General features: G+C 48.0%; 4 protein-coding genes across 4 annotated transcripts; 2 read left to right on the top strand and 2 right to left on the bottom strand.

The window, feature by feature from the left end:
- Positions 1 to 2205, bottom strand: V1518DRAFT_419731 (uncharacterized protein). The gene has a single exon (XM_066904837.1). The coding sequence runs from the start codon at positions 1889 to 1891 to the stop codon at positions 116 to 118; it is 1776 nt and encodes a 591-aa protein (XP_066758522.1). The 5' UTR covers positions 1892 to 2205; the 3' UTR covers positions 1 to 115.
- Positions 2206 to 5406: 3201 nt separating this feature from the next.
- Positions 5407 to 6057, top strand: V1518DRAFT_419728 (uncharacterized protein). The gene has a single exon (XM_066904836.1). The coding sequence runs from the start codon at positions 5430 to 5432 to the stop codon at positions 5691 to 5693; it is 264 nt and encodes an 87-aa protein (XP_066758521.1). The 5' UTR covers positions 5407 to 5429; the 3' UTR covers positions 5694 to 6057.
- A 1006-nt stretch (positions 6058 to 7063) lies between these two features.
- V1518DRAFT_428508 (fungal-specific transcription factor domain-containing protein) lies at positions 7064 to 9778 on the bottom strand (the record flags this gene model as incomplete). Its single annotated transcript, XM_066906094.1, has 1 exon — positions 7064 to 9778. One exon carries the CDS (start codon positions 9776 to 9778, stop codon positions 7064 to 7066), a length of 2715 nt encoding a protein of 904 aa, XP_066758520.1.
- Positions 9779 to 10988: 1210 nt separating this feature from the next.
- Positions 10989 to 13004, top strand: V1518DRAFT_336357 (major facilitator superfamily domain-containing protein). The gene is made up of 3 exons (XM_066901181.1): positions 10989 to 11433; positions 11493 to 12798; positions 12845 to 13004. Exons 1-2 carry the CDS (start codon positions 11183 to 11185, stop codon positions 12787 to 12789), a joined length of 1548 nt encoding a protein of 515 aa, XP_066758519.1. The 5' UTR covers positions 10989 to 11182; the 3' UTR covers positions 12790 to 12798; positions 12845 to 13004.
- Positions 13005 to 16231: the final 3227 nt, after the last annotated feature.

The raw sequence follows: 16231 nt of genomic DNA, 5'->3' as shown, positions 1-16231 counted from the left end.
GGTCCACATCCTATCAATTAATCTATAAACTCCTATGCACGCCACATATCATTCGCAAAAACCCATGAATTAAGAAAGCACAATAAGCAAGCCTTGCCAGATCCTCTTTCGCCATTCAAATCCAATGGTCATTGCTGGGCCATCTATCCGTGCTCACCGGTCGCGTCCTCATTTCCGGTAAATATGTTATGCGATCGTAGCCATGAGTTTGCCAGCGGTAATGTGTAAGCAAATCCATATCCTTGAATATGCCATTCATCTTGAATGATGTGGTGGTCTCGACAGTTATCTTAATGTTAAACTTCGATGTCACAGGCTCCAGCATATCGGAATAAATATTCTCACAGTCGCGGATAATAAGAGTCTTGATCGGAGTCGAGATTATGGACACTTGAGCAACTATAACCACTGTTGGCACGAAGTTTTCAGTATATGTAGTCATGTACCTGTCAAACGGTACTCGAAGCAAATTAAATATTCCAAAACGCGTCACATTGGGGGCACATGCGATCTCGACGGTCTCTAAATTCTGCAGACCCGCAAATACTTCGAGAGACTCATCTGAAATTGTGTTTCCCAAAACCAGCTTTCTAAGACCGGGACAATGTGTCACAATACAATCTGCTAGAGTCGACCGATAGTGGGGAACATTGTTCGCCAATCCACTAGCCACGATTTCCTCAGATGCTATCCCGTTACATATCGCTATAGTTGAAGCCGTCACTTCCCTCGTAAAGTCAATGCGTCGATTGTGATAACACACAGATGATAGATCCAATTCTTCCAAAAATATACTAGCTGTAATCGATAAGATCTTGAGTAGCGCAAAGTTTCCCAGATATGGATATGCCACATCAGAGAGCCTAAGTGTTCGCAGATGCGGTCTAGTATTAATGGCATCGTCAACGGTATCTGTTAAATAACCCGTAGGCAATGGTAACACAAACCGCGGCAGCTCAGTCGAGCAGACGAAGTTCACTGACGTAAGCTTCTGTGCGGTAGCAAGAAGTAGTATCTGCGGCACCATTGAGTACCATACGTCAACAGTCTCGAGCTCTGCATGATGCGTAAAGTCCAGCTCCGCTCTGTTATGAAAACCGCCGACTCCAATGGCAAACGCGTCTATTCGCACTAATCTGAATGTTTTGATACCCGGCATGACATTCAATAGCCGCTGTAGTCCATTCATCCACATCAAAATCCACTTATTCGACGAATACAAGGGAGAAGTGAGGTATTTATACAGATACTTCTCTTTCGGAATCAAAGAACCAATGTGCAGAGTCTCGATGTTTGGCAGCGTGTTCCGATTTTGAGCAGGGATCTCGTAGTACACGGTCTCTCGAAAGAGCTCAAACCAATCGGCATAAAAGTGGAGCTTTCGCAGTGTGACCAGTGGATATTGTAATACAGTTGTCATGAATAGCGGTGAATCAGTCACGTGTATTGTCAAACTGTGCAAACGCGACAACAGTGGCATGCTGTTCAGAATTCCCGTAGGACAGCTGAATATTCGCACGCTCTTCGTCGCCAAATGAAGTGAAGTTAGCATGTGCAGATCTTTGCCTTGCTCAAGAATGAACTCCTCAGCTTGAGTCTCGGTCTCAGCATCTAATTCGCCCAGCGATATCTCCGCCAATGACGACCTCGACCGCGCAACGCACTCTGCAATGATTCTAATTGTTACCGTCGTAGGTACCTCAGAGAAATCCAGAATGCGGAACAATGCTGATGAATACCGAATTGCATCATACCATGCCCGACTCACACGCTGTAGCTGCACTACAGTAAGAAATGGCAGATACTGCAACACAGCGCTGAATATTTCGGGAGGAAGACATGCCTGCGGATCCAAGCGAAGCGGACCTGTCTCGTCTAGAGTTGAGTCCATATCACAATAAGTGCAACATCGATTCTTGACCGTTCAATTCGTATGTAACACACTGTCACGATAAACGTCGTCCCAATAGTCTTACGACCTTAGTATATAGGCATGCCTCGCGAAAGCATGAAGAGCGATGGTCAGGAGCTGAATTACCAACTTGCAACATAGGATAAACTGGGCGTTACCCGGCGTCATCCGTCATGGATGAGCTAGCTCATCTGCATATATGAAGTAGTGTTAAAGCTGAGTCCAGCCATTTAACATCTGAATCATAGCAGCAGGAATAGATATAAATAGACTACCTTTCTGATTTATTTGAATCATGTCTGTATTTTGTTTCAGCCGCGTGAAAGTTGAAAGCTGCCAGCTTGGTATATGGAAGCAAGAAATCGCGCACAGTTTCAGTTAATTAGAGTTGAGCCACTTGATTAGCACTTCATATTTGCACACTTCAGATGTCAAGACGTGAAGTGCAAATCTGATTATGATTACTCGCACTGTACTACTTGATAGCAAAATATCTTGGATTCACGACGACGACAAATGTGTGGTTCCAGTGAGTGAATACTCAAAAGAAAGAACTGTGTCAGCCTCAACGCCTTCACCAGCACCAGTGCGGTCTACTTCACTCTTACAAACAAACTAAGTGAACGTTTCATAGACTGTCATTGTGTTACTTTTTCATATCATATTAGTTGCCACTTTGTTAGGTGTATGCAATTTCGCGTCAATTGGTTGGAGTAATTTGGCATGTGCTCCTTCAGAAGAAAAATCGACGATCGTGGAATTCTTACGTATAAGTTTCATTTTCACTAAGACAAATCGGACGTTATATCTTCGATAGATCAGCTTGACGGTTGTCAACAATCTGGACTGTCTTGGTTGGTCAATGGCTTCTTATCACTGGTTTGCACCTAGCAGAATAGCACATACTCTGCTATCGAGATAAGAGAACTATGGCAGGCTATATCGACCGACATGGGACTACGATCCTGCTTACAAGTATTGGAAGCTTGAAGTATGTGCCAAATATGTTCTCACCATATACCAGCTCGTACTTCACTATTGTGGGCTGTATTTCGCGATATATACTTTATGGTACACTACCAGCTTCCTATGATCATTTTCAAGCTTTTGAAGATCTACGAGAAGAATGTGCTGGGCACACCCAGCATTTGATGACATCGAGGGAATCATGAGGCATCCAGGGATAATTTCAAAATGTTAATAATAAACAAGATACAGATGAACTGTAGTTACAGATGAGCGCGATGGTGTTAAAAATACTGTCTACTTAGCTATTTTGATAAATGATTCACTCACTGTATATTGCCGGTAGAAGATATTCCTGCTGATATGGGTGCAGAAGCAGCAAATTGCAGGCCATTGCGCTAATGGGCAGATCATCGGTTAAACTAGCATATATACACTTCAAACTGTGACAAGGTGAAGTCGGTACAAAGTACTCGGTCAGGACCGGACCATGAGCCAGTCGTGTACTACGTGCGAATAAAACATGGCGAGCTGGGAATGCTGACCATCGGGCGGTCCGACCGCGAAGGGACCCTGTCAGGGGTATGCGCTGCGGGCAAGGGCTTTTTAAGTCGGAGCAACTAAGTTCGTTAGCTGGCATTACGCACTGTCGCTGGCTAGCTTACGTAGGCTCACTGCTGCAGCTGCGGTAAGCCTGCAACTCCTATATATAGCTATACTACCATAGGCGTAAAAGTTCATAACTGCCGATCTCTTATCGATCCATTCCAAACAGCTGTCATATGTATCAAGCAGACTCGGCTGAAATTTCCGTGTTAACTCTCACCAGTCTAAATATTCACGTCTTTGAAGTCCCAAACGGTGCCTTATCAGCTATGAGTCACTGATTAGTCAACCAAATTCGCTTCTTATAATTCTTCGCTTACTTGACTACATTATCACTACTACTACTTAACAGCGCTAGCTGACATCCGCTCACTTATTTAGTTCACTAAACTCAACTAACTGGGCTCGCGACCCAGCGCGGCTTGCCTGCAGTAGCTAATCAAACCTATTTTTTTTGAATGCACTCTTGGCCAACCGCAATTTGTTAGTAATGGATTAATTAGCTAAATCCTTGGCCGCCTTAAGTCCCTAACTATCGGCAATTTAGCTAACTCTCTGTGAAAATTTCTGGAGATGTGCAACTCGTACAGTTCGTTTTCGGACGCCTAGTACTCATTTAGCATCCATTACCGACGCAAACTTGCAATAATTACTGTCGCAGGCTCGCAGCACAACTCTACAAATCATGAAGTCTTCCAGTAATCGTAGTTTAGTTCTCCCGACTCTCTAATAGCTGTTGATAGATCGACCTGAGATAGTGCGAGGAAGTCGGAGGAGAGACGAAATCGAAAGCAGTCACTAAATAGTACGTTCAGTGTGGTGTCGGTGCAAGTCCTGTCCACTGCGGCAGTAGCGCACCGAATTACAGCTATTGCGTACAACATGCACTGCTGACCCGAGCCCAGGGCGCGTATAACAGCGTCTACAGGCACCTGTCTAATCAAACCATGGACCGCTGTTCAGTACTAGTTCTCAAGATTGACTGCCTCTGATTCTTTCGGGTTACTCTAACTTGATATGAATGTGTGTTTCGTTTACATGTGCAGCGAGGAACCTTGGTTTTATTCATTTTACGTCTATCAGAAGGTCACTGCTGATGTTAAACATGCTGGAATTCTGTTCGAATCTCCGCTGTATTCAGCACTCGTCGATGCTGGATCTGAACAACATTATTGTGAACGTCATATCTTCTCTGCCCCACGCTACAGCTTACAAGTCGTCAGCATTTGTTCTTGCTTCGTTCACGTAGGAAGTATCTACGTCTACACAACTACTGAGTCCAGTGGGAGCATATATACTGACTGTGTCGCTGTTCATTCAAGCACTGATCAGTACCTGGACCTTGGTAGCTACAGAAATCAAAACATAGAATGTGAATCCATTAATGATTGCCTATGTCGCACAGCTGGATACTGACACTATGGTTCGTGAACCCGGAAAGTACATTGTTCCTGTAGGCACAAGGATGGAATCAAAGTACAAGAAGCCGTCGCAAGTTGAGGAAAATATGTATCATTCTCACAGACAAGCTGATCGGTCGTGTTATGGAGTCATTGCAGTACTATGAATCTTACTTGCAGGTTCTATGGCACTAGTTATGATCTGTGACGCGAACGCCATCGACCAGAATATTTTGCCGAGTACTCCGGCACAAGATGCGGTTGAAAATCATTCCATACTCACATATTCATTCAGTTTCGACAACTCAGGCTTGACTACATTTTCAGACTCTTTGGATAAATTAAACCAAGTCGACGCGTTCTATGCTATTCTCATATCAGTCCTATTCCAGCTTCCTCTCAGACTTGGCTTGCACTTTGCTGAACTGCATGTGCTGTGCTCACTTGATGAGAAGTTGTGGCGAGAGATGACGTCTGACAAAGGTAGTAATCTGACTTATAATTCTCTAATAGCGAATATACGATTGCTTCTGAAGTTCGTTCTCATGCTGTACAAACCTGTGCTACATTGGATGTACGGTCTTGGAATCTATTTAGACTCTTACTATGGACTAGTTATGATCCTCGCGCAACTGGTATATCTATGCTTTCTCTGGATCTTGACGGCCATTTTTACTTGGTTGGTCTGGCGCTATAAATTTCATGCACCGTCGCCGACAGCATATGGCCACCTGCAGACAAAGGTTGACGTTGTCGATAACCGTACAATGAATATGCATTGGGTCTATGTGTCAAAGCAATGCTATTGAATTGCACAGTCACCAGATGAACCATTTCGCAGTTACACCGACCATTTCATGGAAATTTATTTTGGATATGCTGGTATCAGCAGTAACAAATTGGGAGATCGAGAATTGGATAACTATTGCGAGTGACGGGCTCTCATACTCTCGAGACTTTCGTGTATATCTGCGGATGGTAGGTTTAGTTGCAATTCTCTCATGTTGCTATATTGAATATGCAAATTTGAACCGTTGTATAATATGATAATTTGCGCGCGAAACTGTTTGCCTTCAACATTTTAGTCATCGAGTGACACTATTTACGTGGCGGAGAAGATTTGTTGCAGATAGGATAGGGAACTGCGAGGCATGGCGCAGCGCAAAGTAAGACGTTTGTAAATAGACAAATTCCCTTGCCTAGTGCGATCGAACTGCACCGTCTCGGCTATCCTAGATCTCTGTACTATCCTGACTCTCACTATAAATTATTGCCTCAGTTGCCTCTGTGATTGTAGAGAATGCAGCAGAAGTCAGATTAGTAGTCAACACAGAACAAACATGACTTCGCTGACTTCATTCCTTATTTGGTCCCCCCTCTCCCTCCACAGGCGGGCTGCGACTCGCTTTGTGCGATCCAACAGTAGTACCGCATCTCAGCAGCTCAAACCTGGGAGAACTGACATATCTGAACCACCAACGTGCCATTAATAGAGTAAGTTATGACACTGCATCATTTACTCGCTGTTCTTGTTCGAGTTCTGCGCACGTGTGTCGTTCTCTCGCCGTGTTAATGATGGTACGAGAATAATTGTAGCATCTTGCAATTCCTCCTTGTTCTTGTTACCAATTCAATGCATCAGCAACAACTCGTTCATACGCGAGAGCTGCAAGATACCGTTGGATGTTGGCTAATATGATCGAAGTCGCCCTCTTTGTGACTCAAGTTCGTCCAAGGCGACACATAATTCGCTCAATTATTGCACAAGACTATCGTGGACGTTGCCTTGCAGTCATGACCAATACAGTTCAGGAGCCAATTATTTACGGAAAGCTGCAAAGCTACACTGCTCTGAACGTGAGCAGAGCACCCGCATGTACTTTTGTCCACTACCTGTGCCGCTCCCATCGCTCGCATCCAACTCGGAAGCTGCATGCTCGCCACATTAGTTGTCATTCATAGTTTCTACCCCTACTTCCTGACGCTCAGACGGCGAAGGGCTGCACACTATCGCGACTCCACCTGCCTGTTGACACATATGTGGTATGAGAGCGCACTCAGAATTCGTTATCATGATATCGTAATGATTATACAAATACAAAGGCTATTTGGCAATACAGATTTATCTTTTATTATACACCATCATACTAATTCGTCTAAGTACATTAACATCAAATATTTACGTAAGGCCAAATGGAACATTTCCGATAAAATCCAAAACCATCGTGTCGAAACTTTCCCAGCTTGTCAAGTCGTGTAATAGATGCGAAGAATAAGCGACATCTGCCGTTTGGGCGTGCAATGTGGGCGACAGTCCCAAATCTAATGGTCGGGTCTGCGACGGAAGCTGCAGCAACGGGCTGTCATGCGTGATGGCAAGCGGAGATAAGCCATTCGCTTGTTGCTGTTGTTGCTGTAGCTGGTTGGACCGGTAGATGTCAGTTGCGACTGTGCTTAGATCTCCGAGACGGTCAGCCTGGTTCCGCAAGTCCAGAGAGCGGTCGCGCACTGCGTCCGAGCGGAGTTCGTCAAGAATGACGGCATACCGCTGTGCGAGCGAGTCTGCTCTGGAGGCATTTGTGATTTGCTTCTGGCACCGCTGTGCAGCGTCAAACAATGATTCCCAACCCGCTCGTTGTGCGGACCTACTGCGAATAGTGTAGACATACAGCGCAACGACAGCGCAAAATGCGACATACTGAGTCATCCAGAGCGCGGAGAAAATTTGTCGCTTATCGCTCATCTGGTCAACCGTCTCAACAGCGAGAAGCGCCGCCGTAATGCACTCCTGAATGCCATCCTCCTGGTCCTTGTCTGCGGGGTCTGGTGGTTCTCCATAACGTCCGGGTGTCAGTGAGGCAAAACTGCTCAAGAGAAACTGTCGATTGATAAGTATTAACCCATGAGCATAGCTGAGCGACAACGCGTGACTCTGCCGCCGTAGCAACGGTGCAAGCATTGTCGGATTAACGCGTGTAGGGTCGAGAAAAGCCGGTAAACTTGCGCGCCATGATTTCACAGTGGCAGTGTACTGCTTGCATAGCATTATACGCTGCGCCTTGCTGACCCTGTTGATGCTGTAGAGGTCGCACAAAACACTGCCAAGAGTGCGCAGAAGCTGCGCGTGCAGAATTGGTGCAACCATAACACAGTCTTGTGGACGATAATCGATCCGGCGGATGCGATTTGAGAACAGATCCTCGTCGTTCACAAGCGAGGGGTAATCCTGGTCAATGTCGCTGTCATGGAATATGCTTGGGCGGCCCAGCATCATGCTTAAATACTTGTCCAGATCATAAGCGACCCAGAATGTCCGTTTACGGCATTCCTGCTCAATGTAGTCTGTATTGGATGGCGCGCAAAGATGCTTCTGGCGACGATGCATGCCGAGAGCTTGGATCAGATGTGCGATTGTGCCAAACAAACTGCGGCAGTGATTAATCCGCGAGCAACAGAGAAGATAAAAGCACTGACAAAGACGAGCCTGCACACTTATGAGACGAGGACGACCAGTTTCAAGACGAAGTTGGCGCTCCGCAGCGTGAAAGAAAATAGCACTGTTGTCCTCATAGTTATCGTCGCCGTCACTGCCGAAAGAAGGAAACTTTTTCGCCTGAGCTAAAAGAAGAATGATAATCGCGTTTCGTTCGTGAGCACCTTCTTTGACATGAATGCTATCAAAAGTGCGGTAGAACTCATCTAGCCAGGATTCCACAGTTGGCTGGTGCAAAAAACGAAATGTTGGCATAGCGTAAGCAAAATAGAAGTCCAAAAACTCCTTGGCGTCTGCTTTGGACGGCAGAATTATCCCATTATTGTTGTTATTGCCCGGCATTGGCGGGTCACCGAAAGTTAAAATGGAAGAGCTGTTGTGATTTGATATGTTGACCTCTTGAAGTCGTCGCTGCACGCGGGTGAGAAATGAGATTCCAGAAGATGACCCAACGTACTGCCCCTGAGGATCCAGCTGCGCAATCTCGGCACTATGGCGCTGGGCAGCTTGCTCCGCTTCCGCAGAGAGCTTGTTGCGGAGATTTCGGACGTACTCGGGCTCGTCGTAGAAAGAAGCGTAAGCTGGTGATGTCATGCTTAGCGATGGCAACATTTGCGCCGTTGTTGCTGCCATGGCCGGCTCGATCACAATTGCGTGAGTGTTAGGGACATGAGGGCTAGGTGCGCATATCTGCGGGGTCGGTGCACTGCCGACAGAATTATGAACCGCGGGCGACGTCGAGGTTGAATCATTCGTCGGCTGGGATATGTATTGCTCAAGACCGCTGGACTCCGGAGACGGTGGCCGTCCACGGTGGTACTCTGCTGTGAATTCGCATTTGAGCGAGAGTTGTACGCAACGAGCGCATGGAAGGTTACCGGTACAACGAGTCTTCTTCTTCTTGCAGAGATCGCAGGCACGACTGACACGCTGGCGCTCTGCAGTTGCCCTCCGGGATTTAGACGGCCGACCGCGTGGTGACGTTGGGGATGCTGGGGATGCCGGCACGGCCGAGACGGTCGAAGGCGCAGACGAAGGTGCAGTCGCTGGTCCGCACGCTGAGTCGGGGTGCTCGCGTTTCGTCGAGCGAATGGACGCAGACAAAGGCGTGGCAGTATTTGAATCCTGCTGCTCGACCGTGGAAGCATAAGGCTGCGCGGGTGGCGGGTGCACTGCTTGTGAGAGCGGCGACGGTAGCTGGTGGGGCGATGGTAGTTGATGCGGCGGCGGTGCCTGCTGGAGTGGCGGACCCGACGACGGCAGTGGTAATGAGTGCGGGGAATGGGCGGATGCAGGATAGTTGTAGTCGCGAGTCGTGGTCGCATGGAGATGCTGGTGCTGCGTGCTGGTGTGGAAGGTGTCGTCGGGAGGAGAGATAAGCGACGAGATGTGGGGGAGCATAGGTGTGGAGTGCGCTAATGGGCTGTGCGCTAGCGGAAGGCTGCCGCTAGGAACGGGAAGAGGCAACATGTCTTGTTGGCTGGCGACCATGAACAGAGGAGCGGCCGCGGGGTGGCGCCCGGGAGGCGGAAAGTGGGGTGGGGCGGGTTGCGGAGGGGCAGGAACGGGGAAGCGAGGCAGACGAGCGGCTGGGGACAGAGCGAACGTGCAATTGCGAACTGCGCGCATGCGCACAAGCTCCTCTGTACTTGGCAGCACACGTGACACAATTACCAGCGCGCTGTGTGCGTGATGTCTTGCACGCTCATGTGATCGAGTCTGGGTAATGAACTCTTCGGATAATACATTAGGCGCCCGGACTCATGCAGTACCTCGGCCCGCGACTCTCGCTTCCCGCCGCGCCTACCACGCGGCCCCCTGCCGCGCTGACTGTCCGCCATCGAGCCGCCATCGAGGGAAGTTCTTATATGGACGCTGCGTAGAACAGACGGAGTAGTGAACGTCGCACGCGCCGTCGCGGGTGGTCTATGCCCCGAGCCGTAGTACGTCGTGCAGGCCTGAGCTGTGCCATGAAATCATGTTTGTCTAGAATGACAATCGCCACCAGATGCTTAGGCCACCACACGGCGCCGTCGCAGTCGCACGTTTCATTGAGGTGGCTGCCGATGGAGGGTGGGCCAGCAGGCTCGTGCTGGTCTCCCGCTCTCGAGTCTCGACTGCTTCGTCCTTGTTTCCCGTTTCTTGGCCACCATTTCCTCGCTCAGCGGTTGCTGCGCTGTTCAACACCAAGCGACAGGGGCCCGGAGGACGCATTTCCGGCGCCCTGCAGGCCATTATTCTGTCACGGCTGAGCTGGGCCACTCAGCCAAGAGCACAAATGGGTCCAAGACCCACAATATTGGCCTCATATAGATGCTTAGCTCAAGGTTGCGGCGCGGCGCACATCACTTCTCTATCTCGAGCGCGACTCGCGAGTCGCGTGTATCGCCCTTATTCCGAAGGCTGGTCGTCTTAGCGACCCTGGCGCTTAATTTACATACGATATCATCATACATTTGCTACTCCGTCGCAGCTGTGCCGGCAGAACTCTGCAACCCGGCCGCTGGATGCTTTTGACTTTCCGTGTCCTCTCGGAAGGGCCTATCTGTGAGCCGGCCTGTCAAGTGTCTCTGAAGTCTTGTCTCCCGAAATTCTTCCCGCTGCCCCTTGCTATCGGTCGTGTCACGCCTGACTCTTATCTCTAGCCTCATGCACCCTGTAGGAGTCATGAGAGCGCGGAAGTAAATCTTGCTTGGACTGCGAGTCCTCTTAAGTCGCCGATACTCTCTCTCTGCAATCTTGGTTTCCTACTGCTACTGCTATTGCTTTGTACTGTCTGAACCGTGCTGCCACCTTGTGCCCATCATGACGCAGGAAAAAACTGTGGCTGATGAGAAGATCGTTGAGGTTGTCGCTTCCAGCGATGCGCCGGAGTACACGCCCCATGAGGCGCCACCGAAGAAATGGATCCACAATCTATACTGGTACGATCCGGGAATGCCAAGGAAGGAGAAGTTGTTGCTCTTCAAGTTGGATACACTCATTTTGACCTATACATGTCTCGCCTCCTTCGCTCTCAACCTTGACATCAACAACGTGAAGAATGCATACGTCAGGTAGGGTTGATTTTTGTCTAGTATGTTCTCCAAGTGCGCTACTAATATCCGCTCTCTAGTGGAATGGAAGAGGATCTTGAAGTCGTTGGCAACGATCTTAACTACCTCACTATTATCAATCAGGTCCCATACTGCGTGTTTATGATTCCTGGAACCTTGTTGCTCACGCGCTACCGCGCCAGCATTATTTTGCCTGCTTGCGAGATTGGCTGGGGTGCCTTCACGCTTGTTTGTGCTTTCAGCAAAAATCTCAGCCAGCTTTATGCGTTTCGTTTCTGCGTTGGTTTCTTTGGTTGCATTTCCTACGCCGGGTCTATATATATTATTGGCTCTTGGTACAAGAAGAGCGAGATATCGCGTCGTCTCGGATTATATGCTGTATCATCTCCTCTAGGCTCTATGTTTTCTGGCTACCTCCAAACTGCAGCCTATACACAGCTTGACGGCGTCAATGGTCTTGCTGGCTGGCGCTGGTTGTTCATTATCTGCGCTATCATCACCTTCCCCGTTGCAATCTGGGGCGCAGTGGCTATTCCAGATATTCCAAGTAACTGCCATTGCTGGTTTTTGTCCAGGGAAGATATTCAGATGTCGCTGAAGCGCATGGCTGGTGAAGGTGTCAAGTCCGCCACTCCGAAGTTCAAGTGGACCACAGTCAAGCGCGCGCTACGTGGCTGGAAGTGGTACACTTTTGTCCTTGCTTGGATCTTGCTTGACCAGAACGAGCAGGGCCTGACAACGCCTATGTCTCTCTATCTCAAGGCCAACAGCAGCCGATTTTCTGTGGCGCAGATCAACAACATCCCGACTGTCGTTAACGCGGTGTCCGTTGTCACAACACTCGCAGCGACTTGGATCACAGACAAGACGAACGAGCCTTTTTACCCTGCCTTGTTTTGCTGTATTATGTTCATCAGTGGAAACTACATTTTGCTTGCTTGGAACGTGTCTGAAAAAGCTAAGTTTTATGCATGGTTCATTTCTGGTACTATCAACGGTCTGCAAGCACTTCTTATGACTTGGGCATCCGTTATGACCAAATATGACCAAGACCAACGCGCCTTCGTCGTTGCATCCATGAACTGTATTGGCAATTTTATCAAGACTGGCACCAACATTGGTTCTTTCCCAACAGATCAGTCACCGCGCTTCAAGAACGGATACACTTGGATGTGCATCACCGGTACTATACAGACTGTGATGCTGCCAGTCATGCAGTATCTGACTATCCGCGAACGCAGAAAGGATCGTTTGCTAGTAAGCGAAGCTCAGGTCACCGAGGCAGCATCGTCTGATGTCGCAATTGGCTTGGAGGAAGAGAACTACGATCACGAGAAGGTTGCGACTTATAAGTAGTCTTGCTTGGTACGAATTATGATTTAGTACTTAGTATACATTAATATAATTACAGCCGTGTCATCCGAAGCATAGATGCCATGCAGGTTCATCATTCTTAATCCCAGCCGAAGCGGTACGACGTCTCTGACAATCTGTCTACTAATGAAGCACGATCCACCTGGCGTGCTCCGCCAAGGTCCGTGCCTCTTCTCGACATACGCATACATATTCGTTCGCCTCGCAGTCCGCATTCTTCAAACCCATCAAAATTACTTCCGCTGCCTACACGTCCGACTGTCCGTGCGTGAGAGCCGCTGCGGGCAAAGTAAAGACCACCTCTTGCGCAGTGTTCATATGTATCACTGCGCGAAGAACAAGTAAGCGTTGGAGTCTCTAAATTCTTCACTGTCGTCGAGCTGTGCCAGATAGAATGAAATACGACATGAAGCAGTAAGACGTGTCGATGTTACAACTCGCCATGAGCAGCATCAGACTAATTTTTGGCAATTTAAGACGCGATGATACTGTGCCGTGATTAGCCTCTATTGTTTGTAATGAATTTGACACCTGCGACCTGGTAGCAGGAGCGTGCGGGCGGGCATCGACCCCCGCCGCACAACACGGGGCAAGTCTTGTATGGTCATGCCCCTGAACGCAGGGGTTAGTTAGCTTTTATGACTTCGGCTAGTCGGCGTACAAATTGACCGACCGGGTAATTTAAGCGGGATAGCACAAGCGATGCATTCTATTGCAGCGCCTTGAACAGCTTTGCTTGGGCTTTTCGTTGCTTCTCGAAATGTGCACGGCCCTTGCGTGTATGATATGCCTTCCCGTCCTGCAATATGGATATGTTATTATAAATAACTTTGTACAATAGTAAGAAATCAAGCTTACTTTCTGTCAACTGATCGGTACGACCGAATCTACTAAATGTTACATGTGGTTCACGTCATATAACCTAGAAGTGGCATACGCGAGCTTTTCGTTTCTAAATATTGAGAGTATCTTTTATTTCACATTGGGGGTTGATTGGCATTTGAAAGTTAGATGAATAGACGAGCAAGGGATATCAAGCGAACTACAAGTATGCCATCATAAAGGCTGACCTCATTAGAGCTCTCGATGCAGCGCGAGCAGGCTATTGTATGCTGAAGGCTTAAAACATCAAGTAAGGTACGTTATCATGCATCACTGATTCATGCGTATTACAGGGATAGGACTGCAGGCATCGCGCAAAGTCGTGTCCACCTGCGACTGCTGGACGAGACTCGCGTGTCAAACTGTATAGAGTGTGCGCTTCGCTTGCGTTGGCGCACCTAAGTTTGTCACGAGTGTACCGGACGCTGATAATTCTATACCACAAGAGTTCAGTATCAACTCATGAATTATATCGGGTAAGGGCATTCACTGTATGTCTATCAAATGCTGAGTCTCCCGCTAACTTGGGACTGATGCGGCTTGGTCATAATTTGGCGATCAAGCTAAGGAGATCCACAGGGTCTGGGAACTCCTTAAGCGTGATTTTGGTGTACGTCGCACCAATTTAGAGTCTGCAGAATTCACGACTACGTACTTGTTACTCCGAAATTCGCGTATGCGCTTTTCTATGAACTGCAGTTTTCTGTGTTAATGTGACATGAGCGAGAGCTGACTTTAGACCCAGTCTAAGTTCGCAGGTGACAATTGCAGTGTCGTCAGCGCGCCTTTGAACCTTGCAATGAACGGCATCTTTGTCAGCCGGTTTTATTTCTGGTTCGACTATCACTTTTCTGACAGCGGTAATTCTTGTCGAGTGTTGTTGGAACGGCTGCTATCATCTTTTTTGAAAATGACACGTAGTGGGCGACGCAATATACACCGCACGCGTATGACTAAAATTGATCACTACATGATAGCCATGCGTCAGCTGCTTAATATTGGCGCGTGATATTGCGCGCACAAGAGCTCTAACATCCTGGACAACGCTGAGCACAACTAATCACGTCACATGCTCATGAAAGTAGTGAAATGTGACAACTTTTGATTCATATACTTTGAGTCTTTGACGTGCTTATTATAAGATCAATACAGTACCCCAATAAATCTTGAATAAAATCGGACAATCGCGATCGCGGTCAAGGAGCCGACGGCTCGCGTTGCGAATTTGCCATGCTTGAAGTCGGGAATAACTCCGTTGCTAAGCAACTTCGCATCATCGTATTGCAATATATACAGACTCTATCATGAGTTATTATATAAACTTTCAGTTTCACGTATGATTTTGTAAGGTCACGACGCGGCTATCATGAGCACATTGCGCCACCTCGCGACGCCACTGTGAAACTCAATGATACGGGCAAAGATTCCGCATCACTTTCTGAAATATCTCTTCAGCATCAATTAACTTCATTCATGAGGCACATATTTGATCTGTACGTGTTTGTATTCTCTAACAACACACCGCGTGCTCGTGACCGCACGGTCCCACACCAAGCCGCGACGCATATTGCATACTGCATATGGCCGTCGTATCTACCAGTACTTTTCCGTCCTATTGCTGACAATTTGCAATTCTAACTTGTATATCAATCATATAATCAATGTTATCATTCTGGTGCCATTGCACTAACATCAGTTTACTTGTGTGTGCTGGAATAGCGACGCAGCGCAGCTCCACGTCAGTCCAATACCATCTTGATACTACAATATATGTACTATCCTTACTCATGCACAACAATACCTTTCTTGAAAATCAGCACCATGCAAGTATATGCTGCTATTGAGATGGGCTGGGAACACAACTGGCGCACTGGAGCAGAGTGGCGCGTTGGTTCTGTTACAGACAGCATGCACTACAGAATTGTACATCAACTCGTAGTCCGCATGCATTGGTGAACAATGCCACGACCTTGTATACCAAGACCGCAGCGAGCATGCAGGTCTGTTGAGCGATCCTACCACTTGCCGACACAGATATCTCCCGTCGCTGCCACAAAATTCCACTACCCACAAACCAGTGACCATCAACTATCCACCGCCGTCATCGCCACTACAACCAAAAATGGAAGCAGCAAGAATAACGGCAGTAGCGTCAATAGCGACGGCAGCAAATAGCAGCAGTGACAGCGGGGAAGATGTCGCGGACGAAGAAGTGTTGATATAGCGCTAGTTGTTCTTTGTTTTTGGTGACTTGATCTCCGTAGTAAAAAAGTTGCTTGGCGGATCATGAATGACGGACCGCATCTGCCGAAAGTCAAGTGTATCTGATGCGCAATTTGTCGTTACACTTCGTAGAAGTGCGTTGTGTTGAATGTGGAGAGGTGTATGGAAAGTGGTACAGCCGTATCGCGAGTCGAACAAAACAGAGCTGCAGGGGCTGTAAGTCACAAGTCACCTCCGATCACAAATGGCGCAATCAGGGTCTGTGACCTTGAAACCTTAAAGCGCCTTCGGCGGGCGACGCGGCTGCCGACGGGGCTTC

Source organism: Limtongia smithiae, assembly GCF_038497785.1.
Source record: "Limtongia smithiae strain NRRL Y-17922 unplaced genomic scaffold V1518scaffold_9, whole genome shotgun sequence".
NCBI lineage: Eukaryota > Fungi > Ascomycota > Lipomycetes > Lipomycetales > Lipomycetaceae > Limtongia > Limtongia smithiae.
Note: the sequence above shows the minus strand (reverse complement) of the source record. Positions and strands in the feature narration are given on the sequence as shown.

Coding starts and splice junctions, on each gene's coding strand:
- V1518DRAFT_419731 (XM_066904837.1), bottom strand. CDS start 1,891: ATGGACTCAACTCTAGACGAGACAGGTCCGCTTCGCTTGGATCCGCAG.
- V1518DRAFT_419728 (XM_066904836.1), top strand. CDS start 5,430: ATGCTGTACAAACCTGTGCTACATTGGATGTACGGTCTTGGAATCTAT.
- V1518DRAFT_336357 (XM_066901181.1), top strand. CDS start 11,183: ATGACGCAGGAAAAAACTGTGGCTGATGAGAAGATCGTTGAGGTTGTC. Junction 11,434..11,492: donor GTGAAGAATGCATACGTCAG/GTAGGGTTGATT, acceptor TCCGCTCTCTAG/TGGAATGGAAGAGGATCTTG.